Raw genomic sequence first — 27,446 nt, forward strand, 5'->3', positions numbered from 1 at the left:
TACGTTACAAATTACAACCACAGAGAAGATAGATTACTATTCAGTGGCGCCACCTGACGGGCGTGCGACTACAATAGAAATATAAATGTTTCGTTATACACAACAAACTTCAACACATATGAACTATCGTTTGCAGCTGAATCTCTTCAGGTTCCACCTGCAAACTTGAATATTCGTTAAATATTGTCAATTTTTCACCCAAAATCCGTCAGAAAGTGGCTCCTGGACACCTGCTATACCGTTTCAATGTTGATGAAACTTCTGTCAGTGTTTTCTTATGACACAACACATATAATAAACCAGGTGAGATGCGGGCAGGTCTGTAGCATCTTGGTGCCCCCACACAAAATGTTAATCTTGGGCTGCTAAGTTTTATTTTTTGGTTTTCACCTTGAATATTCACCAAAAGTCATTTAATCTGAAATTGCTGAAAACTGTTTCTAGGTATTAATAATACCTTTCATATGAATTATCATTTGCAGCTGAATCTCTTCAGGTTCCACCTGCAAACTTGAATATTCGTGAAATATTGTCAATTTTTTACCCAAAATCTGTCAGAAAGTGGCTCCTGGACACCTGCTATACCGTTTCAATGTTGATGACACTTCTGTCAGTGTTTTCTTATGACACAACACATATAATAAACCAGCAGCCTTACTCCCAGCGATGAGTGGCTGAATCGATTTCAACAAGATCGCTGATTTCGTACTCCCACCGCACATTTTTGCGGCTCATTGTGTTATGACGTCACGCAAACCGTTCAGTGAAAATTATAGCGTTACTAAGCTAGAAATTCGCACCACGAGCTCATCATGAGCTCATCACACAGAGTAGATTATATGTCAAAGTTGCGACTCAACGCCTCTTTGAAAAAAGTTCCTATTCTTGCAACGCAAAGCCATTACAATGGCTAATTTTTCCTATTTTTGTAAGAAAAAGAGCCTGTAATTACACCTACAAAGTGATGTGAAAGTAGTAACTGAGGATACGTGAGGATTGCAAACCAGTCTCCCTGGATATTTAAAGCATATTTAAAGGAGTTGACGGACAATTTGATTGAAGACTTTAGCTTCATGAAACTAGCTGATTTGAGCGTAACAAATAAGGTGAGTATCCACGAACATAATAGAGGTACATGTAAAAGTTTCTTCAACTAAAGGCGGTGATCCATTCGCGAGAAAAACCTCCAATAACCTCTAAGTCCGCGGTCTAAAAAACCTCCAACGATGTTACAAAAAGCACGCCACGACTTTGCCAATGATGAGAGTAGACTGTTTGGTTCGCTAATGGATCACCAACGAGATTCGACAAGCCAACAATCTATACCGTCGCCTCGCCAGTGGATGACCGCCTTAACTCTCATGTTCTTAAGGCATGAAGAAGAAGCCTTAAAGGAAATATCCTTCAAAACAAAGACAAACCTTCTTTTACCATTGTTGTAGTCCTATGGCACCCCAGAGGTGTCATAAAATCTGCCACCTATCTATGTTTAAACCACCTATGTCTGGTCTCGCTCCAGCTAAGTCCAGTGGCTAACAATATATACCTACTAATAATAATAATAATAAGATAAACCTTCCTATACTATCATAATGTCTGTAACCTAAACCCCATGATATCTACTAACCAGAATTTTGGTATTTGTAGGTTTTTACTGCGTTGCAACTGGCTCCAGACTGGAATTTATAACCAAGACTAAATATTCAAGTGCCTATGTGAAGTACCTACTTAACAACAAGTTGTATTAAGATCTTATGAAGTTAATACCTACATAAGAAACTAAATTGGCATATCATTCTGCTACTGAGTAAGTCACTTAAGCTGATTTCAATTTATTTGTAGCAAAAAAGATATGAAATACTACCCTAGCACAAACACTTTAATTTTATGATGCACTGACAGTATGAAAAATAATTTACTTGGCTTGCTTATCTAGATTCTATATCTATAAAATATTATTTGATTCATCTGTTTTCTAAGTACCTTAGGATTAAACTGTAGTGCTGCGGTGGGTATCTTTTGTAGGTAAAAAAATATACCTATGCTGGCTCAATCTCCACCTACTACAGAAACAAGACTATCTATTCTTGGACCAACAGAAAGCCTATCTCAGCTATTGGAACACCCAGGCTTGCCGCTCCATTTTACTCGAGAGCTAGGCTGGCTGAGCTAAAATTAAGGGGATATGTACAAAGGTTCCACTCAAGAGAGCCACGTACAGGAGCTTCGCCACCTCTCAGAATAGAATAGAATAGAAAATCTACTAAATAAAGTTGTATCAATACCTTGATAGTACAGTCAGCAATAGATATTTATGCCACCACAGCAACAAAAATTTAATCCTCATGGGTGGAATAATAATATTTTATCAATACTTACTAACTTAAGTATTACTTACCTTAATATTAGTTATCCTTATTTTTCATGTTACATAAATATTACCTATCAATTGTCATAATATCTAAGGGCTTGCGTTGGGGTGGCATACATATCTCTTTGGCTGACTGTACAATATATTATTATTATATCCTAACCTATAGAATTACTATTAATCTATATTTCTATCTTATTTCAGATAATCAGAAAGCAGTTTTTTAGCTAATAGAAGAGAAGCTTATGCTTGATATTTCAGAACACTGATAATAATTGTGATGTGATTTAATATATCATACTTAATAAACACAAAATACAAATACAGCAAAAACCATGTTTCATTTCATTATTTAAATGTTGATGTTGCACTTGACTAAGAGGTCATTCATGATACTATTGATTTATAAAGGCTTGATAGGAAGTATTCCTTCTTAAGAGTCCGGCAATGATAACATTGCAACATGGAAGAAATTGTATAAGTAACATTGTAAGTTGTACTTTTAATATATGGATACCTACCATAATATCCTCCTCATTCCTTAGCAGACTTGAGGCCCTGTATACTTACTTTTACCTGTTGCAATGTAATACCCTTGTTATCACCTACTGAGTAGAGTGGCAAGACAGTACTTAACAAATTTAACAGTGCTCAGCGGAGGACACTGTCTCGGGCCGCTCTACTTGGTGGTGTAATCAGGGTGTTAGCATTATCTGCTTTATGAAGATTAGGTAGACACATTTTTTATGTTTAAAGCAGGGTTTACTTACATGAAAACATTGTGTTTTTACATAAGCAGACACTTGGTCCATGCATAATGTTACAACTCTTATTACTAGTTATTACTGCTTTTTCTTAGAACTGCTTTAAACATAAAGAATAAAAAATAAAACAGCCGCATTCAACTTTTAATATGATTAATACATTACGAGTAATCGTTTATAGAGTTTACAATGCATGAGTCTAATAAGTACACACCTAAACTATGATCACTTACGACTTACGAACTTTTGGATTTCGATATGATTATGGAATTGTATTAAGTATGTGGTTGAAAGCACGATCTTAGAGTATGGGTTTGCACTTATTATTCAGAAATATTATCACGGTACAAGATATTTTCAGTATTTCACTGTAATTGTAGGTTATGTTGAGTATTTTTTCAATAAATTTCCGCCTTGAGTTAAAACTTTCACAAGATATTTCCTTGGCTATACGGTGACACGCAACGTCTTCTTCTTCTTTCTGTAAACAATGATTGATAGTTTAATATCTATAACTTTGTAACAAATTATCGTAATATTTTATCGGTCTATTTTATAAATCGAGTCGATCTGAGTCTGCAACTTAACCACTCCATCAGAATACTATACTTACGTCATATTATTATGTATTTAGTGCACAAATATCTATTTAAATAAGGAAATTCCATTTGTAATTTTGTTTTATCATTGTTATTGTATGTTGTATGAATGAAGTGGAGGGAGTGCAGTGTTGCCGCAACGGAGTTCTCAAAACGCACATATCCAGCGCTGAAAACGTACATTTAGGGTTAAAACCGTACATGAGCTGTTTTTTTACTAAAATCACTCAATTTAGCTTTTCCAGCTCTTTCGCACCTGCTCGTCAGCAGAAGTACTATATTTTAATAGATTTTAGTCGTGAGAAACGTACCTATATTCATTATAGCATTTTAAAAAGTGTTACAATGTCCTAAAACCTTCAGAGTAGGTACCCCGCAGTTTTATGTATGATATACTTATACTCATTGTAATCATGTAATAATCATATTGGTTGAGAAAATAATCATACAAGAAAATCAAAATCGTAACTAATTGTGGTTAATAATTTTTTTGCTGCGATTCCAAAAAAAATACGTAAAATAGTCCATAAACAAAGATTTTACACGTGATAATCATGATATTGGAAGTTAAGTTTAAATGGTACATTACATGGACCAATTATATACACATTACACATGGGAGGCTAAAATAGTACGTCAAATGTGTAAAATGTACGCTAATGGCAACACTGAGGGAGTGTTTTCACAGGTTCACAGAGTATTTTGATTTTTAGTTTGAATGCGTTCAAAAGCCCCTCATTTCATATTTTAACGTTTACAAAGTTAAGTTTTTGTGAATAATAAGTAAAAAATGGCATGAGTGATGACTTTAACCTAGTGTTTAATAAGTATTTTAATTAATATTTTACTAACATTGAAAAAATAAAAACATAATATGGACTGATGATTACCGGATTTCTTATTTCAAGCTTCGCTAGTACTTCGAACGCACACCAATTTTTTCCTTGTCAGAGCGAGAAAAAACACAAGATCTTATACAATTTTATAGAGCGACATCTCTTTCTTTCACCTCTATTGAAATACGGAACGCAACATCGGCCTGATATCGGCTTAGGGCTACCACACATAAACACGACACGATGTCGCATCGTGCCACGACGCCGCGTCGTTTCACGATACGACGTCGCGTCGCGTAAATTCACGACGCGACGTCGTTACGTGTCGATACACGAACTTGTTGTGGTCTATTTTCAAGGCATTGTACTTCTTTAAAAAGTGACTCCCATTATTCATTGTTGAAAGAAATGGGTGGATCCAGTATCTTCTGAGTATCTGTCTTTTCTTTCTTCGTCTTCTTATTAACAGCAGAAGCAGTACGCGTCTACTGCGGTCCATTTTTAGGGAATGAATGTTGTATCGACGGCATCGTGCCGCGGAACTTTACGTTACGATGTCGTGTTTTTTTTACGATGGTAGTCGTAAATTTCCGCGACGCGACGTCGTATCGTGAAACGACGCCGCGTCGTGGCACGATGCGACATCGTGTCGTGTTTATGTGTGGGAGCCCTTACTTCGGCTACCGTTTCAAAAATAATCACTAGTCGTTTCTTGATATATTTTCTACGTTGTCCCTGGTCCGCGGCTCAGTCAAAACCGAGGTGGTGGTACCAACTGAATCGGCCTAAATTTTTCAACTGAGTTTTAATTGGCTTTTTTGGATAGCAACTATTAATCGCTGGGAGTAAGGCAGCAGGTGAGATGCGGGCAGGTCTGTAGCATCTTGGTGCCCCCATACAAAATGTTAATCTTGGGCTGCTAAGTTTTATTTTTTGGTTTTCACCTTGAATATTCGCCAAAAGTAATTTAATCTGAATTTGCTGAAAACCATTTCTAGGTTTTAATAATACCTTTCATATGAACTATCATTTGCAGCTGAATCTCTTCAGGTTCCACCTGCAAACTTGAATTTTCGTTAAATATTGTCAATTTTTCACCCAAAATCTGTCAGAAAGTGGCTCCTGGACACCTGCTAGACCGTTTCAATGTTGATGACACTTCTGTCAGTGTTTTCTTATGACACAACCCATATAATAAACCAGGTGAGATGCGGGCAGGTCTATAGCATCTTGGTGCCGCCATACAAAATGTTAATCTTGGGCTGCTAAGTTTTATTTTTTGGTATTCACCTTGAATATTCACCAAAAGTCATTTAATCTGAAATTGCTGAAAACCGTTTCTAGATATTAATAATACCTTTCATATGAACTATCATTTGCAGCTGTACCTGTTTAGGCTCCACCTGCAAACTTGAATATTCGTGAAATATTGTCAATTTTTCACCCAAAATCCGTCAGAAAGTGGCTCCTGGACACCTGCTATCCCGTTTCAATGTTGATGAAACTTCTGTCAGTGTTTTCTAATGACACAACACTTATAATAAACCAGGTGAGATGCGGGCAGGTCTATAGCATCTTGGTGCCCCCATACAAAATGTTAATCTTGGGCTGCTAAGTTTTATTTTTTGATTTTCACCTTGAAGAGTCACCAAAAGTCATTTAATCTGAAATTGCTGAAAATCGTTTCTAGGTATTAATAATACCTTTCATATGAACTATCATTTGCAGCTGAATCTCTTCAGGTTCCACCTGCAAACTTGAATATTCGTGAAATATTGACAATTTTTCACCCAAAATCTGTCAGAAAGTGGCTCCTGGACACCTGCTAGACCGTTTCAATGTTGATGAAACTTCTGTCAGTATTTTCTAATGACACACCACACATAATAAACTAGGTGAGATACGGGCAGGTCTATAGCATCTTGGTGCCCCCATACAAAATATCCATTAACCAACAAGAGCGTCAGTAAGTAAACGTCGTATTTTTTAGAATTTATTTATTTTAGAACATATTTTAGTGTTTATAAATACCTAGCATTATTTTTCCAATGTTTTTGGGGCTTTTTATGTGTTTTAATTGATAAAGTATGCAATGACTGAAGTGACCATCTTAATTTGGTCGGGTATTCAAAGGCTGCTAATTTTAGGCTGCTAACTTCACACACCTAAAACTTTTGCGTTTATTAAGTACTAGCTGTTCCCGCGCGCTTCGCTTCGCCTTAAAAAGTTTTCCCGTGGGAATTCCGGGATAAAAAGTAGCCCATGTTCTTTCCCAGAGTCTAGACCATCTGTATACCAAATTTCATTCTAATCCGTTCAGTAGTTTTGGCGTGAAAGAGTAACAGACAGACAGACACAGTTACTTTCGCATTTATAATATTAGTTAGGATTTTCCGTTTAGGAGTAATCTGGTGCTATGTCACTGGAACTTTTTCATTGCTTGCGAGTGTATTAGGAGGGTGATCTCAAGACTTCTTATCAGTGTGTTCTCATCACATGAACTCATCGTAATATTTGCATTGCATATTCCTACATATTTCCGGACGCAATTTAGCCCTGTCCAAAACATAGTAATGTTATCGAAAACTAATATTTGTAATGTTAGGAACAGTCAGCAAAAACGATATGTATACCAGTTTAATAATATGTATTTCTAAAGGGTGCCTTATTGCCTATGTAGGTAGGAGAGTACCTAAGTTACAATATTACAAGGCTATATTTATGAATGTCTATTTAATGACTATTGGCTACATTATTTATATTACGTGACCATGACTTATTAACCTTACATAAAAAAGCTAACGTATAGTTTAAAAGGTGTCAAAGCACTGAGCAAAAAGTATAAACAACAAAGTCACAAAATAATTCACAAAACAAGTCTAACCTAGCAAAAAAACTGCACAAATTATGATTGAGAATTGTCTGTATGTTTTTACAGAGTTCACAAAACACACGCCCATCACACGCTGATCATCACATCATCATTAAATTTTGATAATTGACTTGACGCAAAAGAAAAAGGTTATAATCCAATGTTTGTGAGCGTGTGTTAATAATATAATGGAAAGTCAATAATTATTTTAGCCGGTTTATTTTAGTTTTTAATTTATTTTAGTAAACATCTATTAAATATAAATTATTATCAATCGTCATCTTATGTTTACATAGGTAAATATCATAGAGATACCATGATAAAAGGTCTATACAAAATTTCAAAAATATTTCTGCTCCAGCCAGGCTGTATGTTTGTCACTTGATTGTTTGTATAGAAATTCACACAAGTGCATCCACTTCATCGGCATTGCCGACGCCGTTTCCCCGTACATTTATGGAAATCCGCTTGGTCCGATACGTAGATATCAAACTCAAACTCAAAATTTTTTATTCATCGTAAAAATATAAAATTTTCTGATGAACGTCAATTTTTACAAACTACTCTCCGTTCGGATAAGGGGGGCTCTTTCTGTCTATCAATAGGCGGACGCTTACCTTAATACGAAAATCGCAGGGAAAGCTTCTACTAGGTAGTAGGTACAATAAAATAACATAAGCATGAGTAACGTAATCTTGTGAGGTCACTCTACTGACCTACATTCAGCTCATGCGGACTTGATCATAGTTCAAACTTCATAATAATTGTGTTTGTTGTTCATTTTATAATCCACTACGGAATTAGACAGTATAATAATATACAATTACTTATCACTTATTTTCAAATTACATAATGTTTAAACAATTATTTTTTGAAACATTTTTAGTTTTTTTTTTTACATTATTACCAAACTGCTTTAGGTGTATTCTTTTAAGTAGGTACTATCAGCAAAAAACGCTATTTCGAACTTGATTCGATAATCCCTCTACATAGACTATAGAAACAAAAACCGGCCATAGGTCACCAAACCACACTGTCTGGCCGACAAAACCGATGCAATATCAACATTATAATCTCATAATTAAAGCGGATTATCGACAATTGTACTTGCGCCATCTTTGATAACTGTCTGCATGACAACGGTCCAGCTGATTTGGTTCAGAAGCTGATAAGGATAAGGATTTGGTCTTTATATGGATTATGCAAATACAGTCATTGTATTAAGTACCTTTGGACATACATATTAAGTCCATCTATCGGCATCGCACGCATCGCATTCAGTATTCTTATTTTGTTTTTGCTTTTTCAATTTAGTAACTACTTTTTTTTTTTGTTGCACCTTTCTACTAGTTTTTCTGTACCTCCTGTAGGTTGGCTGGTAGAAGTAGTAGGTGGTGCTTTTAGCATTAAGTCCACCTTTTGTACACTTATATTTCATATTTGTGCAATAAAGTATCAAATAAATATTCTTTGAATAGAAAATCACACAAGTGCGTCCACTTCATCGGCATTGCCGACGCCGTTTCTCCATACATTTATGAAAATCCGTTTGGTGCGATACGAACTATACCGATAGGTGACGCTTAACTTAATAGGCATTAGGTAGACACAGTCATCGTATAAAAAAAAACCTTTGGAAAATAAATGGACAACCTGAACGAAGTTTATAACCTAAAACAATGATGAGAAATGAGTTTTCCCGAGTGACGCATCAACTAAGCGGCTTGCTTTACGTCGTCAACAAACAGACAAAAATATAATAAGCTATCTGTACGAATGTATGTACACCTACCTACATAATGTTATTGTTAGCAACAAAACTGTGTAATTAATTATCTTTTCAGGGCCTGTGCCACACACACACACACACACACACACTCACAAAAGAACTTAGGAACACTCTTTTGTGACGTTGTGGTGAAATATTTATACAGTCATTTGTGTGTTGCCATTTCGCATTGTCTTTAATATTATTATTAATTTTGTTTTCATTTGGGCGTATTCACGTGTGGTAACCAAATAATGAATTGATCAGACTACCCCAGATACTTTAATACGCTTGTGAGTAAATAGAAATTTTGATGGTGAAGTGACTTTTTACTATAAACAATTCTTATTGCAAATTCTTTTTCCAAGAGCCATAGACCAAAAGTTGTTCAGATTGACCCCCTGAGTAACCCCCTTTAGATTGGTCCACTATTTACGGGATACCCTGTATACAGAATGGAAAGATACGACAGACACTGTAGGGAAACTAACCTAAATATTCAAATCAGCTCATTTTACTGTTATCCTCCTGACACCTGGCGTGCTATGAGTAGGACATTGAAAAAAAATATAATATATAGTTTAAAAATACCTATATTAAAAGTTTTATGGAGTATCCCTGTTATTCCTTTAAAGTTTTATAAAGTACCTATCCCTTAAACAATTTGTTCATTGACAAAGTGACAAAACAGTTCAGTAGTAATTTTTTTAATTTTTAAAAAAAATTCTCTCTCTCTCTCTCAGCCTTCCGTAGTCCACTGTTGGACATAGGCCTCTCCTAACGATCGCCACCCCAAACGGTCACCCGCCATCTGCATCCAGCGGCTTCCCGCTACCTTCCGCAGATCATCAGACCAACGGGTTGGGGGGCGACCGACACGCCGTTTGCCGACACGGGGTCTCCACTCCAGAACCTTTCTACTCCAGCGGTCGTCGGCTCTGCGGGCTACGTGGCCAGCCCATTGCCACTTCAGCGTGCTAATCCTTTTGGCTATGTCGGTAACTTTAGTTCTCCTGCGGATTTCTTCATTACGAATCCTATCTCGCAGGGACACGCCTAACATAGCCCTTTCCATAGCACGCTGAGCAACTCTGAGCTTGTGGATAAGCCCTTTGGTGAAGCACCACGTCTCGGCTCCGTAAGTCATCACTGGCAACACGCACTGATTGAAAACTTTTGTTTTCAGACACTGAGGTATGTTTTCAGTGAAGATGTGTCGTAATTTCCCGAACGCTGCCCATCCGAGTTGGATTCTACGAGCTACCTCTTTATCGAAGTTGGATTTTCCTAATCGGATCACTTGTCCTAGGTAGGGATACTGATCAACAACTTCGATGGTGACACCTCTTACAGTTACGGGCGATGATGAAACATGTTCGTTCGACATGACCTTTGTCTTGTCCATGTTCATTTTCAGCCCAACTTGTTTAGAGGCATCATTGAGGTCTGTGAGCATTTCGCCTAACTCCTCCAGCGTTTCCGCCATAATAACTATGTCATCAGCAAATCGTAGATGAGAGATATATTCGCCATTGACGTTAATGCCCAGTCTTTTCCACTCTACAAGCTTAAAAACATCTTCCAGTGCACAGGTGAACAGTTTCGGAGAAATAACATCTCCCTGTCTCACGCCCCTTTGCAACTGGATCGGTTTTGTGCTATGTTCGTGTAATCGAACTGACATTGTGGCAGCATTGTACATACATCTCAACACCTCGATATAGCGATAGTCTATATGGCACCGCTGAAGGGATTGAAGCATCGCCCAGAGCTCAATAGAATCAAAGGCTTTCTCATAGTCCACAAACGCTAGACATAAAGGTAGATTATACTCCTCGGTCTTCTGTATAACCTGCCGAAGCGTGTGTATGTGATCTATGGTACTATAGCCTTTTCGGAACCCGGCTTGTTCGGGTGGCTGGAAGTCGTCGAGTCTTTGCTCGAGACGATTCGTAATAACTCTCGAAAACAGCTTGTACACATGGCTCAGAAGTGCAATGGGTCTATAATTCTTCAATAGGGCTTTGTTGCCTTTCTTGAAGAACAAAGTCACTACACTTCTGCTCCATGCCTCCGGGCTTGTGCCTTCGAGTATGACGGAATTAAACAGCCAATTTTTTAAAAAAAATTAATAACAGTGTATACATTTATACCTCTCGGGGTCAGGAGGCTATAAGAAGAAACAAAACGATAAATGGGAAAGTCACTGATAATAAATTCCACACAGTAGTTATAAACATCCACACACAATTATCAAAATTCACGCTCGGCACACGGTTAGATCTTTGATAAAGGCTCATAATTCGATAACCGATAAAACAGTGTTTAGAGGTGACCTACAAGGCTATAACAAGTCATTATGTACAATGTAGCAGTGGTGATATCTGCCGATGAACCGAAATCTAGATGGGGATGACTTCTCTATTGGACACCACTATCTTTTGATGATATGCTGATGGGATCCATTCGAGAGATCCAAGTGCAGGCACTAACACCCTTGTAGAGAATAGGTTACAATTCGACACCGTGGGACGCCCTCCGCTGCGACCTACTACCAACCCCAACTAGCTAGTCTAGCTACCGTAAAACCACCGAAATTTTAGATACAATACATGAGCGGCGGCGTCTGTCAGATCCAAACAAGTTACGTCACATTTTGCAAGCGAGCGAATTTGCAAGGATTGTTTTGGTGGCGGTAACCCTACAGATATCCAACTAAGTTAATAAAAAACATTTTCCTGAAAGATTTTCACTAAACGAATAATATCTTGAGTCATAAAGTCAAAACATCAAAGTCCAAAAATCCGTTCAAAGCGATAAGGTGACTTAGCGGTCACGCTATCACAATAACGAATATTATCCGAAAATAAGATCATAAATACTTAATTAACGATATCGGCAGACCTTTGTATTATACCTACCTAAAATCTAACATTTAATATGATGTATTTTTATACAGGGTGTTGCAAAAAGGACTAAGCCGAAATATACATGTGCAGCATGGTATATCTAAATCCGAAAATGAAATCAGCATTTATAAATTCGCAGAAAAATATCATTTTTCATAGAAACTATGTTGGTCACGTGACTTTTTAGTATGGAGAAGGTAGGTAGGTTTCGGCTTAGTATACCCTTTTTGCAACACCTGTATATACTTACGCTTGAAAAGTGGACTGTAATAAGAATAAGTTGAAATCGAATAGACTTGTGTATCTCTTGATCATTTTTGCTGGGGATTTAATAGTATGCATTTCTAAATCCACTTATCGCATTCGTTTCGTTTTGGGGTAGTGCCATCATTGAAGAGCGAATCCAATTTCCCGGTAAATAAAAGAAAATCTACTGTAAAAGGCCCTCTGCCAAATAGCCTGGCTCCAGAATGAAAGCATGGGCGTTTAGTCTGATTTGCGCCGACCGGGAATCGAGCCCGGGACTTACGGCATAGTAATCAGGGTCACTAACCACTACACCATTCGGTCGTCTAGTTGTTATGTATGTGCATAGGATCTGCAACACCCCTGTCTGTAGAAGGGAGAACGTTCGATAATCTCAGTAGGCAAAGGTTGTTAGCATCTTACAACATGGCGGTAAAACGGTGGCGTTGCGAAATATTTGCAACTCATTTTTATTAGGGCTTGCCAACATATTATTTTAAGTACGTAATTAATAAGAGCGGTGGTAGCTCAGTCGGGTAAGCGCCCGCTTCTCACGCCAGAGATGCGGGTTCGATCCCGGCGCTGACATGTACCAATGAGTTCTTTTAACTTAAGTACAATGTATACCATCGCTCTTACGGTGAAGGAAAACATCGTGAGGAAACCTGCATATCTAGATCTAGCACATCTAGATATGTGAACCCACCAACCCGCAGTGGACCAGCGTGGTGGGAAATGGTCCAGCTTAGGAAGGCAGTTTCGACCTTGGGGATATGCACAAAGGTTCCATTCGAGAGAGCCAGGTGCAGGTACTTACACCCCCACAGAGAATAGGAATAGGAATAGGAAGTACGTAATTGCAGTGATAAAATAGGTGCATTAATAGTTCTTCTGAGGGTCGTACCGCAATTAATGGATTTTCATAAATGTATATACAGGGTGTTGCAAAATGCAGTAAAAAGTCACGTGACCAACAAAGTTTCTATGGAAAATGAATTTTTTTTTTCGCGAATTTTCAAATTCTGATTTCAGTTTCAGGCTTAGATATACCATGCTGCACATGTAGGTTTCGGCTTAGTATACCCTTTTTGCAACACCCTGTAGAGAAAAGGCAACAGTGTTGATGAAGTGGACGCACTTGTGTGAATTTACAAAGAATACTAAATGCAATGCGTGATCCGCCGAAAGGTGGACGCTTACCTAACGGATCGAAGACTTTTCTACTTTGAAAATTTTGAAGTTGTCAAAATAGGTTCTTTGTCAAAGTTCATTGACAAAAGAATAAAGAGGACTTGGCATAAAAATCGGTACTTAAAAATATATCGTCGTCTCATTTTAACTTATTGGTGTTATCGTACGTAAAAAAGGACAACAGTAGTTTTGTCTTTGCCTAAAATTACAACATTGCGATCGGTCGCCATGTTGATTGACCAAGATTGACATCCAAACACAAGGTACTTCAGCTGTCAAACAATTTGTTTGTTTACATTTTTCAAGAAAAAAGGCGCCATTTTAATTGACACCAAAGTTTAGGTAAGCGCATTTTTTTCGTTGATATGGCATGTCCTCTCTTTATTCTTTTGTCAATGGTCAAAGTTACATTTGTATAGAAAGACAAGCTCACAATAGTCACAAAGTACATTTCACATAATTATGTTCAATATTTCATAACGATAACTTGATAAGATAATCAATACCTAATTTATTAATAATAATTTACATCATAAAGATACTGTAATAATTTCGGGTTATATCTAAATACAGGTTATGTTTTATTTATGGCATTATTTTTGTTACGTTTTATTTGTTTTTAACCAAGGTAATGCATATGTTCTTAGGAAGACCAGGATATTCGATGGCTTCAGAGGATAGCAGTAACCATAAGGGTTAATCACTCATCACTTGCCAGTATTAGAATGCATAGCATACTATTAATCCTCTGAATTCCTAAAGGTATCGTCCATCTATCGGTACCGTACGTATCGGACCAAACGGATAGTCGTAAATGTAGGTACCGAATGGCGTAGTGGTTAGTGACTCTGACTACTGAGCCGAAGGTCCCGGGTTCGATTCCCGGCTGGGGCAGATATTAGTTTAAAGACAGATATTTGTACTCGGGTCTTGGGTGTTGATATTTATATTTAGTATCTATGTATTTGTGTAGATATATCAGCTGTCCGACACCCATAACACAGGTTCTGCCTAGCTTGGGGTCGGATAGTCGGATGGCCGTGTGTGAGATGTCCCCACATATTTATTTATATTTATTTAGGTATGGGGAAACGGCGTTGGAAATGCCGATGAAGTGGTCGAACTTGTGTGAATTTCTACGTCGTCGTTTGTCTGTTGCTTACGATGCCAAAAGGTGGACGCTTAAGTATCTTAGTTAATACCTTTTATACATTAATTTTAGGATTACTACTTAAATAAATTATCCCCCATACCCGTCGCGTAGTTAGCGTTGTTGGACTCTAGTTCCTAATATCTATGATTATTGAGCAATATGGCGGCGATCGGAACACGCAATCCAAGGCGATTTGCCTATGTTTAATAATATTTCCACTACTTTCGTTTCGAAACCATAAATTAAAAGGCAAGCGAGTTCCTAGGTGGAATTTTACTATTATTTTAAATGCATTCATTCACAAGCAATGAAAAAGTTCCAGTGAGCACCAAATTACTCCGAAACGGAGCTATTTTATGAAGCCGTCTCAAATATTAGAAGTACATTTAATAGCGCATCAGAATTTTACCAACTTCTTCTTTCGTGTCAGTGAACATGCGAATTTTTAAATTAGTCCATATCAAAAAGAAGCAACTTTGATAGCATTCTGGTTGGCCTGGAGTAAGTCTTCCCGTGTGCAGGTGGAAGGGCGTAAAACGTAAATATTGTGTCCATAAATGTTTAAAAAATTGGGGTCACTTTGTTTCGGCATTTTGTCTGTGGACCTTTTTCATTGCACTCCACTGTATTTGCATCGTCAATTTTTGGCCGGTCCAGTGAGTCACAGTATACATCCACTGAACTATGCTATGCAGTGGAATTGAAATGAGCTCTTGAGACGGCACGAGCGTCTCCGCATAAGCCTTTAGTCATTACCGGTGCAAAGTGGCAAGATGGAAGCATTATATTTTCTGTGATGGTGATATTTTCCTGAAGGCCTAGCACTGGGCAAAAGACTTGGAGAAAGTTTTATTACATCTTGCGCCCCGTGCTAGGGCTAGGAGTATGATGGTGGCGCACGACACATGAGGTTGCAGCGGTGGTAACTCAGTCGGATAAAGAGTACTCACGCCAAGGATGCGGGTTCGAAAACCAACATAAATTGAAGTTAAGTGCAGTATACCTACAGAGCTAGGTCATTAGCACTGGTTGGCACTGATGACGATCCGGTCAGGTAAGACCTAACGAGAATTGTAATTATGTCATCAAGAGTGTAGGTGACCTACTGAGGTCTCTTGCTCTGATCAATAATGTATAGTAATATGTAGTTAATACATTGATCTAGTACTATACACTACGACGACCGAATGGCGTAGTGGTTAGTGACCCTGACAACTGACCCGGGTTCGATTCCCGGCTGGGGCAGATATTTGTTTAAACACAGTCTTGGATGTCCCTGTAAAATGGCAATAGGCCCGCCCCCCATTACATTGGGACTAACATAAACACTGGCGAAAAGTGGGTGCAGCAATGCACCTCTGCCTACCCCGCAAGGGAGTAGGTACATTATTACAAGGTGTGAGTGTTTATAAAAATATAATTATAATACTATACACTATACTGATACTCGGACTCTTATAGATTTTAAAAACAAGCACTGTTCTCAAGACTTCAAGATCAATTGTTTTTTTTAGCATTCCCCTAAAGTTGCTAAAAAATTACATATAATAAATTGCAATACGAGTTTATTGGAATCATCTAAAGTTTTGAATTTAGGTAAATATGCATCCTAATATTGTATTATATGACTGTGTAGTTATAAATTATAATGGCAAAGGTTAGAATGTGCACAGATAATCATAATAATATTATGCACAACATTTATCCTATTTCATTTATCTATGACCTTAATTTGTTATTTACGAGTGCACAATATCATTTTCTTTGGTGATTTTCCTAATGACAAATATGTAATATATCTGTTGCTATCTTCTACGCTGCATATAGGTGAGTGAGGTTAACAACAGATTTTTGTAAAATTATGTGGCTTTATGTGTTTTTCCTTTTAAAGTAAAGATTAGGAGGGTTCTGAAGCTTCTGTACTAGCTTCTACCTATAATATTTTAAAAAAACTGTGTGCCAAGGGTTTCACTTTCTATTCCAAGTCTCCCTGGTTGAGTTAGATATTTCCTCAAGCACAGATATTTGTTTTTGGGTCTTGGGTATGTGTTTTGTGAAAAATATTGCTATTCCCTTAACCAACCATTAAGTAACTCACATTATAATTTTTGAAGGTTGCAGACTGTAAAACTCTGCATAGCTCTAAATACCAATCTTATACCAACAAACAAACAGACACACTTCATTTAGGGCTGTATCTGACAACAACCCTCTTCAGAATGAAAACAAACAGAAACGAAATGTCATCATGACGAAATTGAGGGACAAAACAGAGTATAAATGGCTTGTAAACAGACATACAGCCAAAATTATTGATGAAAAAGTTATATATGAGTCATGGGACCACTATAAGTGCGTTAAATACGTAGGAGGGACGAAAGAAATATCAAGACGTAGAACCAAATAATGTGCAAAACATATCCACATAACCTAACTTAGTTATCGATTGAGAATTCTGACAGATTCGCAGAAACGTTACACTTTTTACTGAAAATACCTCTAAAGATAAGATTAAACTCCGAAACATAATGAATATCCTCTCTGTTTACAGGATATAAATTAGTAAGTTGACTACACGACCGCCAGAAACATATGATATCATAATTAAATAGGGCTTACCTCGAAAAGTTTGAGGAGTATGTTCACGTAAAGACGTCGGACTCCCAGAGATTTTCCAATTGACGCGAGGAATATTATGCACAGAATTAAAAGAAGAAACGGCGTGTAAAGAATTGATATCGCCACCGACACAAACGACATTATGAACGCCATTTTGACGACTGACGAAAAAAAATCGACGTCAATTCGCCCCAGATTAAACGCAGTGTGGGTTTGTCAGTCTGCCTGTAATCTAGAAGCGGGAGCGTATGAAATGAAGGACTGATAATCAATTTACTTTGTTATATTGTGGACCGAAACAAATTACAAATATTTACAAAATTAGCAATTTTACAATTGAGAAGAAAAATCTAAGCGGGGAAAACAAGAGGCGGGCGAGTGTCTATGGCTACGTTCAAGGAGCCAGTTCCCGAGCGCCCGCCGGAAGTTCGAGCGCCCGCCGGAAGTTCGTGTTTCTTCCTGCGACGACTTCGTGTGATTCCCCAATATTAGTACCGCGGAGCGGAATCACAGTACAGCGGGTTGTGCCACTACATATACTCCCCCACCGAGACCGTGACTACGGTCGATGGTGTGTAGCCGCGACGGGAATCGTACTACTCGTCCACTCCTGGTCCTCTTCTCTGGCATCGTTGCTGTGGCTGGCTTGAGTGCCGGCTTGGTTGGCTGGATTGCAGGCTTGGTTGGCTGGATTGCAGGCTTCGTTGGTTGGAGTGGAGGCTTCGTTGGTTGGAGTGGAGACTTCGTTGGTTGGAGTGGAGACTTCGTTGGTTGGAGTGGAGGCTTCGTTGGTTGGAGTGGAGGTTGCGTTGGTTGGAGTGGAGGTTTGCTCTGATGGAGTGTGGTCTGAGACGTCTTGACATCTTCTTTCATGATGTATGCTGGCTTCAGACGGTCTATGCTGACGGTGAGCTCTCTTCCTTTCACGTCGAGCGTGTATTGTTTGGGACTCCTCTTCAGTACTCGGTATGGTCCCTGGTATGCAGCTTCAAGTGGTCGTCGCTCTGGACCCTGACGCAAGAACACATGGGATGCTGTGCTGAGATCCTTCGGGATGTAGAAGGGTCTTTTGTTGGAGTGCCAGGCTGTAGGTTGAGGTGCGAGCTTGTTCATATGTCTGCGGAGTCTGCATGCGAAGTCCGGGACGTCACAGGGCGCGTCGTCTGATGTGGAGAAGAACTGGCCGGGTAGTCGGAGTGGTTCCCCGTAGACCAGCTCGGCTGCTGAAGACTGGACGTCCTCCTTCCATGCGCTGCGGATGCCGAGGAGAACGAGAGGAAGAACTTCTGTCCAGCTTGGGTTGTCGTGGCAGACGATTGCAGCTTTCATCTGGCGGTGTAGCCTCTCGACGAGGCCGTTGGCTGCAGGATGGTATGCTGTGGTGGTGAGATGGGTAGCGCCCACCAAGGCTGCGATTTCCTTGAAGAGCCGGGACTCGAACTGGCGCCCTCTGTCGGTGGTGATGCGCTCAGGAACACCAAAGCGCGCGATCCACCCAGAGACGAAGGCAGCTGCGCAGGTGTCTGCAGTGATGTTAGCGAGGGGGTACGCCTCAGGCCAACGAGTAAAGCGGTCGACTATCGTGAGGCAGTACCTGTAACCATTCGAAAGAGTTAAGGGGCCAACAATATCCATGTGGATATGCTGGAATCGTGCAGAAGGCAGTTTGAATTGAGACAGAGGTGCTGAAGTATGTCTTTGAATTTTGCTACGCTGGCATTGCTGACATTCTTTGGTCCACTGTCGGCAGTCTTTTCTTATGCCTGGCCATACGAATCGTTGTGTGACCAGCTTGACAGTTGCTTTGACACCAGGATGACTGAGGTTGTGGAGGGTGTCAAATGCGATGCGCCGGAAAGATGGTGTGAGGTACGGCCGCTGGTGATGATCGTCCGTTGAAGTGTCGCAGTAGACAGGTAGATCTGCGTGTGGAGTTGTAACTTTGACTAGTTTTAGGGCCGAACCTTTCTGCAGCAGGTCTTGTAGCTCAGCGTCGCCTTCTTGGCTTTGAGCCAAGGACTGGTAATCTATGGAAGTTGATGATAGTTCCTCTATACGAGAGAGTGAGTCGGCTACCACGTTTTCTCTACCAGCTATGTATTTGATGTCCGTGCTGAACTGGCCGATGAAATCCAGGTATCTGAATTGGCGTGGCGAGCACTTGTCTGATGAGGCACCCGAACAGCTGACCGAGGGAAAACGCACAAGTCTGAACCCGTGTCTATAAGATAGCGTATCTTGGACTTCCGGTCGGTTATGAACAGGCGGCCTGTAGTGATAGGGCAGATGCTTGCCGCCTCTAGTGGCTGCCCGTCTCGTTTCCCGAGTTATAAGTGCACGGGTCTGAGCATTTCTTTGCCTTTGGCCCAAATTGGAAATGGTACCAGCAGTATGAGTGTCCTTCAGGGTACTCTCTGGATCGTGATCGCTGACGGTGTCGGGGTTGCGAGTTTGATCTGGATCGATTACGCCTGTTGGAGTTTCTTTGGAAAGGACGATTCTGGGACTGTACCTTTACTAGCGCTTCCACTTGACGAGACAGTTCTTCGATTCTCGCTTCCCACGGAGCAACGCTGGCGGCTGGAACGCTGACTGAAGTGCTAGCGACGACGTGTGAGGGTTGCACCACGTCACATATCTGGTCTGCGAGTTCCGCCACCTCATCCAGGTCTACTCTACGCTGTGATGCTACGATAGGCTGCACATGTGGGGGCAAGCGACTAGACCATACGGTTCTGATAAAATCATCCGGCATGTTGGGGCCTGCTAGGTGCCGGAGATGACGCAAGAATTCAGTCGGCTTTCTATCGCCGAGCTCTTCGTGTTGCATTAACTGAAGCGTCTTTTTCTCCCGTGATGCTGATATGCGCCTTATTAATTCTAATTTAAGCTTATCGTACCTGCCTGTGGGTGGCGGCTTGGCAATCACATCCTTGACGATCCGGGCGTACTCCTGTTCCAGTTGACACGACACGAAGTGGAATTTAGTTGAATCTTGAGTAATTCCAGACAATATGAACTGACTCTCAACTTGTGCAAACCATACCTCAGGATCATCGGGCCAAAATGGAGGAATGCGTACACTCACACGACAAACTTCACTTGAACCAGCGAGCACGTTACTTGCGTTTGCGTTTGTTATGGAATTTTCACTTGGACCACTGCCGAGTCCGCCGCCATTGCCGCTTGGAGATCCGAGTATTTCGCCGTCGTTTTGCGTGGCCATTTTGTTGTTTCTTGAAGGTTGATTTCTTGTCCAGGTCGTGGGTCACCAATGTGGGTTTGTCAGTCTGCCTGTAATCTAGAAGCGGGAGCGTATGAAATGAAGGACTGATAATCAATTTACTTTGTTATATTGTGGACCGAAACAAATTACAAATATTTACAAAATTAGCAATTTTACAATTGAGAAGAAAAATCTAAGCGGGGAAAACAAGAGGCGGGCGAGTGTCTATGGCTACGTTCAAGGAGCCAGTTCCCGAGCGCCCGCCGGAAGTTCGAGCGCCCGCCGGAAGTTCGTGTTTCTTCCTGCGACGACTTCGTGTGATTCCCCAATATTAGTACCGCGGAGCGGAATCACAGTACAGCGGGTTGTGCCACTACAGCAGTATAATCTAATCTGTGGGTATGTCGCCGTTCGAAAATAAAGTTTTTCTAGCTAATATTAATTTTTAGAAAATGTTTTGTTCAAGTACGTATTGCTTTTTTACTTATTTGATCTTGGGTTTGCTATGCCATGGTGGGTATGATTATATGGGATCAAAATATTTAGTTAGCTTTAGCCCAGTCTATGCTTTAGCCATTGCAAAAATAAATTCAGAACGTTTCTTGTCAATGTCAAGTCAAAATCACACATAACTTGCCATAGTAAAAAAATATATACGATAGAAACTTTGCCTTTACTTTTGCTACGCCTCGCCTCTTGATCAAGTATGTATAAGTTTTTTATTATGCGTTTTTATATTTTCCGAGTTTATTCATTATGCGTGTTTCGCTGAAATCATAAACTTAACTAGCTGAAATAAGAATCATAATTTTAATTAGAGTATGGCAACATTATTTTAAGACCCATAAAATAGGATCGGAGTTTTTCAGGAAACTCCTGATATTTTCCTATTTCTTTCAGAAACAAAAAGGCCAATAATGTCGGACCTTCCTTACGGGCCTCCAGTGCGAGTATCTCCACTGATCAGGGTAAATACAAGATCTTATTTTCATTGATTTTCAACAAACTTAATCCATTATGTAACACGGTACAGTGTTTTTACATTTCCTATTAGTTTTTTTATCATAATAACTTATTCCGTTTCTATTTATCTTAAAGTGTTACCTTGGCTAACGATTTTATATTATTATGTATTATTTAAGAATTTTTAAACCCACATCTTGTAAATCCTTTCATCTCAAATTCTAACCTTAAAAATATATTGTTTTTACTTAATTAATCTTTATCTTTATTCTAATCAACCAGTAACTTTACATTGCAAACCTTATTTCAGTTTGGCCGCTGGTCTTTCCTGACTGTGGGTGTGCTGTACGGTGCCTTCCACCAGAACAGGTTATCGAAGAAGGAGACCAAGATCCGTGAGATTGAAGCTAAGGAGAAGGTGGTGAGGGACGCCAAGCTAAAGGAAGAGAAGGCACGCGCCGCTGCTGGTAAATATACATTATATACTATAAAATATATAATACTATGTCCACCAACCCGCACTTGGCCAGCGTGGTGGACTAGGTCTAAACCCTTCCTTCATTGGAAGGAGACCCGTTCCCCAGCAGTGGGGATGTAATGGGTTGTGGTGATGACTATAAAATATATTATAGTATGAAACAACAACTAACACACAGCCCGTAATAGTCCACTGCTGGACATAAGGCTCTTCCAAGACTGAAGGGTTACTGCCATACCCCTTATTCATAGAGAAGTTACAGAACATTGTAGCTATTGAGGTGGTTTTGTCCCTCTCTGTTAAGGAACAATTTGTTCTTTGACATAGAGGGACAACACAGTTCATCTAAATCTATGGTTGGCAGGCAGTTTATGCACTTCCCTACTTTCTGTTCCTGAAACTCCTGTAGGTTGACTGTTTGAGAATGCTCTTAGCATTAAGTCCACCTAATTGTACATCTACTTTTGAAATTGTGCAAAAAAGTATTAATAAATAATCTGAAAACTTTAGCATAGCAATCACTAACCACTATAATGTTGAATCATCAATAAATATACTATGGTTTAAATAACTACTTTGCCCCTATTGATAAAACATCCCAAATAATATGATAAAATACCAAGTTGCATGAAGGGACTTTAAACTATGGTCAACCTAAAAACTTAGTTAAAAGGTCCAAGGAACTCTAACTTTAAACTATACCATGCTGCGATGATAGAATTCCCTTCCCACCAGTGCAATGCTATGCGGACCAATGAATATAATTGGTGCATATCACACATCCATAGCAACTTAGCATAGCACACTTCTGGTTGAAAAGCACCCATAAGGTCACCCATACATTTAAGTTTCTTCACACAACTCAGTTACAGATAACACTTAGTTTTAACATCCACTGCAAGGTGATATTAATCAATAGAGAACTTGTTTCTATGTACTTATTGATTAAGTATTCTTCCACCTATGTTATTTTTATTAACTTTTTACTAAAAGATATCTTTCTATATATAATATAGAGGTGGCCTTATCACTAATCTCACAGGCAATGTTTATATTACAAATGATAGTTGTACTAAGAATAGTGCAGTTTTAATGTAACATGTAAGTACCTATATTAATTTTTTTTCTTGTTTCAGCTGAAATGAAGGCCCTGGAAGAATTATCAATGCCCAAGAAATGAATACCTAAACAACATCTAGACTAAGCCAATAGTGAAAATAATCATCAATGTTGCCATTTAATAAACATTCACATTGCATGTTTTTTACCTGGCAACAAAATTCCAACTTTGTTTAAACTGTAAATTATGATTTAAATCAAATATAGTTCCATAAAAGTTTTAGTGTTTTTTTAGTTTTTCTCTAACTTCTACTACTTTCATCATTCGTATCTAAATACATCAGCATATTCCGTTTTATACACACATATGACACATACTAGGACCGACCTCCTAATCCGTGGTGCCTGGAATCTTCGCTAATGACGGCCGTTTCTGGCGGTATCATCGGCAACTTCTACATGCCAGGAACCAGGGATTAGGGTAGGTTATTAGAGGTAGGTTCTGAAAATTTTAATTAGCATGACGAGGGGCATGGCCTTGGCAGTTTTTGTAAAAACGCTTTCAAACTGAAGTTATGATTTCTTATCAAGCCACATTTGAAACAGTAGGGTCTCCAAAGACGAGGAAATCGCGACGATACACAGTTCGGTTCAAACAACTTGGTAGTTTTGAAGTAGGCAGCGAATACCCTTTCCTACCTTGTCAAACTAACCACCCATTCATTTGCACAGCACCATACCAGGCGCGGATCCAGACCTCAAAATAGGTGATGGGCAAGTCTAAAAACGTGGTTTGCCCTCGGATAGCTGTTTTTTTTGTATGTTGGTAGTGGTGAATTATGGTTATGCTATCATACCTAGATTTTTTCCACCTCATAAGTTCAAAGGATCAAAAATTGTTAAATAATTAAAAACTGTAGAATTATCAGTTTTAGAAAATTTTGACCAATCTGTGTTACGGAAAAAGTAGTTACTATACAACGTAGGTATACAACTAAACTAAATTCACATTTAAATGAGGCTAATTTTATCTCAATAAGCCAAATAGTTTTATAATACCTACAGTTATTTTAATCTGAAAATAAAATTAATAAAAATGGTAATCTATCTTAAAAATATTTTAGTCAAACACGCAAAATATCAAGTTTTATACAGGGTGTTAACTAGAATGCGTTTGAGCGGGAAATGGGGGTTAGTATTAGTCTAACCAAGCACGTTTCTAAGAAAAAAAACATCAGAATCTCGAATATTTATGTTTAAAGTCTAAAGTAAAGTGGAAAGTTTTACCTTAATCAAAAACATGGTCACCCTACACAAACACATAACCAATGAGACATTCGATTGCAAAAGAACACACACTGTAAATTTGTTATCAACTTCACTTTTCATGATTTATTTGATGTAACTGTGATTGTAATTAATTTCACAGTAACAATTATTAAATAAAATTAAAATTATTCATGGTGATTAATGACATACTAATCAACAATTAAACAGCTGATTGTCATAAAGTTTGATAGATCGTACAGAATATAATTTATGACTTTCTAGGAGCTCAGAACAATAATTAAACCTTTTTACTCAGAATAAGGTAAGCGTTTAGTATTCACCCTTGATACTTACCACATTTTATTTTTCTTTTATTACCTAAAGATGCGTACAGACCGGCCCAACGAACGTCCACCGATGGACATTTATCATACATAATACAGGGGCAGATTGAGCAACGAAGGTCAACAAAACTGGCCGTGCCGCGCGCGCGCACAAACCTGCTGCGGGACGCCCCGCTCACCCGCGCCCTCCGCGTTCTCAACTGTATCTCAGAGACAGTTGACATATTTTGTTGTTCTCTGAACGAATTTACTAAAACTGCACAGTCGGCTTTATGCTACAATGATAAATTAAGGAAAAATAATTTTTATAATATGTAATGAAATGTTTGTGTGAAAATTGCTTTTATGTTGATTTTAGATTTATTTTATTGATTAGATGTTATTTTTATTGTATTATTGTGTATGTGATTTGCCATTGTTAAAATTAATTATAATTATAATAAAATTGAGCTTGCTATCGAATTAGGTTACTCTGTAATGATAGTATAAGTTTTATAAAATAAATAAATAAATAAAAATAAATAAATAAAACCCGTTCGTTGGCGTTCGTTTGGCCGGTCTGTATGCAGCTAAAGTTAAAAGACCACAATGCATAACAGGATGATAACAGGGTCTACTTCAATGACGAATTGGTTTACTTACACTCGCTCATCTCGATTTGTGTTGTGTACTTGCGATTGAGACGTCTTTGATAACGAATAGTACGGAAATCCTCATAATAAGTATGGCCTCACTTTAAATACCAGTAGAATAATAACAATCTCGCGTATCATAACCATGGAGTATTTATGATAGTCATTACCTTCTCTGTGGATCTAGTCTGTCAGTCAGTCATTGTTGTTTACTTGTTTACAATCATTTTTTACAATTATTACCTAAAAGGGAAAAGGTACCTACAATTCTATCTTTTGATTACCAAGCCTTGTTCCTCATTTCGTTTTATGTTGTGCTGTGCTGTGAATACGTGTGACCTATGTTATGAAGCATAAAATGAAAATGTTCTGTATTCATAAAAGATAATTGTGTATCAATAAAGTGATACTTATGGAGTAAAATGAAATGTCTACAATAGATTGGGTACTTTGAGTACCCAAAATCTCGGTAGGTACCTTGACGATGTGGCTCCACGAGTGTGGTGCAGATGCACGCATACTTTTTTATTGACCTTGGCTTTGAATTGTTTGGCCTTGATCTTGGCTTTCAAGTTCATGGTCATTCTGTCAAACGTACCTAAACCTGAATAGGGTGACTATGAAATTTTAAAATGTACTAAATAAAACTGTTTTATGTTGGTCAGCTTAAAGCAAATAAAATACGTTTTTTAATGTCTTATCGTGTTCAGTATCATCAGCTGTATCTACCATTTCCCGCTCCAACGCAATTAAGTTAACACCCTGTATAACTTTTTGTACAATATGTCAAATATTTCGTAGGTTGTATCAGGAAATTTATAAGAAATAGAAAACTGATTTGTTTTTAAAATGTGGGAAATTTTGTTACGGTTCAACGCAAGCAGAGCTAGCACCGCCACTTACCAAAAAAAACCCTATACAATGTGTTTTTTTTCGAACCCGACAAACTTTAAGGGTGTATTCAGCGAGTGATTTCATCGAGAAAACACCCCCATATGTGGGGTAAAATCTCAATATTCTAGAAATAGCGGCCATTTTAAAGTTTAGATACTCAAATTTTTCTTCTTCTTCATAGAAAATCATATCTCGAGATTTAGACGCCTTACGGACATGAAATAAAATGTTTTTATGCGCAAAAATTTACATTTACTTGAATAACTTTGAAAATCGCCCCCCTTTGATAGCATTTTTATGTATTTATTTAAAAGTGTTTGAGTTAAGCTAAACAATGATACCAAAACCGTATCTATCCAATAAAAAAAATAAGTTAAAAGCACCTAATCTAACAGTTTTCACACAAAAAATCATCAAAAATTTACATTTACTTGAATAACTTTGAAAATCGCCCCCCTTTGATAGCATTTTTATGTATTTATTTAAAAGTGTTTGAGTTAAGCTAAACAATGATACCAAAACTTGAACTTTCAATAATTCTTGACTGCCTCGACGTACAGATACCGTTTTGGTATCATTGTTTAGCTTAAGTCAAATACTTTTAAAAGAATACATAAAATACCATCAAAGGGGGGCTATTTTCAGGGCCCCAAGTCTGCTATTGGTTACAAAAAATATCAATGAAGATATCCAATAGAGACTCCATTGCAACTCCATTGTCATTGGCCCAAAAACGGTAGTCCCTACGTCTCACGGCCAGTCTCGATAAAATATAAATGCTATTGACACAGAATGACTTCTGGGTGATCGTGACGTCATCTTGGAATATTATCAGTGTTGCCGGTTTTGTCAAATTTGTAAAGCCACCATACACGGATCGTTCGACTTGGGCTTAATTTGATGATTTTCCACACTATTTATTTAAAAGTATTAGTGTTTTATCTTATTCGATGTTTTTTAAATTCAATAATTGACGTGTTATGGCATTTAAATATATTTTTCATATATTAAACTGGCTGTATAATTAAGACCACAGGCAAAAAAAAAAACTCGTCGTGTCGATATGTTGCATTTGGGTTCCGCTCATCTGGCATAATCTTTATTGACCAAAACTCATTTCGCATAACTCGTATGGTCTAAACTTTTTTGGCCGAACCATCACTTTGCCAAGACTTATGTGGCATAAGGCTCGTTTCGTCTAAAACTCTTTAGGCACAATCTTTAAACACCTAAGTTTCATTTGCTCAAATTTA

General features: G+C 38.4%; 2 protein-coding genes and 2 long non-coding RNA genes across 7 annotated transcripts in view; 2 read left to right on the forward strand and 2 right to left on the reverse strand.

Annotated features, from left to right (window-relative positions):
* LOC105389960 (glycerol-3-phosphate acyltransferase 3) overlaps positions 1 to 17,507 on the reverse strand; it is a 47,970-nt gene extending 30,463 nt beyond the window's left edge. For 3 of the 4 annotated variants that reach the window (XM_048629935.1, XM_048629934.1, XM_038110564.2), the window contains exon 1: positions 17,329 to 17,507. In XM_048629935.1, coding sequence (XP_048485892.1) covers positions 17,329 to 17,481 — 153 coding nt within the window. In that variant the 5' untranslated portion in view covers positions 17,482 to 17,507. The remainder of the gene's footprint in view (positions 1 to 17,328) is intronic. The other variant, XM_038110562.2, reaches the window with a different exon arrangement.
* Positions 650 to 2,707, forward strand: LOC125490505. The gene is made up of 3 exons (XR_007267712.1): positions 650 to 1,106; positions 1,648 to 1,807; positions 2,576 to 2,707. It is a non-coding gene; the product is annotated as an uncharacterized LOC125490505 (long non-coding RNA).
* LOC125490503 lies at positions 3,272 to 4,781 on the reverse strand. Its single transcript, XR_007267710.1, has 2 exons — positions 3,749 to 4,781; positions 3,272 to 3,616 (listed from the first exon to the last, which is right to left on the reverse strand). It is a non-coding gene; the product is annotated as an uncharacterized LOC125490503 (long non-coding RNA).
* A 3,853-nt stretch (positions 17,508 to 21,360) lies between the features above and the next one.
* On the forward strand, positions 21,361 to 23,333 carry LOC105389961 (ATP synthase subunit e, mitochondrial). Its single transcript, XM_011561172.3, has 3 exons — positions 21,361 to 21,522; positions 21,828 to 21,984; positions 23,132 to 23,333. Exons 1-3 carry the CDS (start codon positions 21,472 to 21,474, stop codon positions 23,173 to 23,175), a joined length of 252 nt encoding a protein of 83 aa, XP_011559474.1. The 5' UTR covers positions 21,361 to 21,471; the 3' UTR covers positions 23,176 to 23,333.
* Positions 23,334 to 27,446: the final 4,113 nt, after the last annotated feature.

The sequence above is a fragment of the Plutella xylostella genome, chromosome 24, assembly GCF_932276165.1.
Source record: "Plutella xylostella chromosome 24, ilPluXylo3.1, whole genome shotgun sequence".
NCBI classification, from domain to species: domain Eukaryota; kingdom Metazoa; phylum Arthropoda; class Insecta; order Lepidoptera; family Plutellidae; genus Plutella; species Plutella xylostella.

Bases quoted from the DNA above. Each gene is read 5' to 3' on its own strand.
- LOC105389961 (XM_011561172.3), top strand. From the start codon at position 21,472: ATGTCGGACCTTCCTTACGGGCCTCCAGTGCGAGTATCTCCACTGATC. The intron at 21,523-21,827 runs GTAAATACAAGA...ACCTTATTTCAG, and splicing joins GAGTATCTCCACTGATCAGG to TTTGGCCGCTGGTCTTTCCT. The intron at 21,985-23,131 runs GTAAATATACAT...TTCTTGTTTCAG, and splicing joins GAAGGCACGCGCCGCTGCTG to CTGAAATGAAGGCCCTGGAA.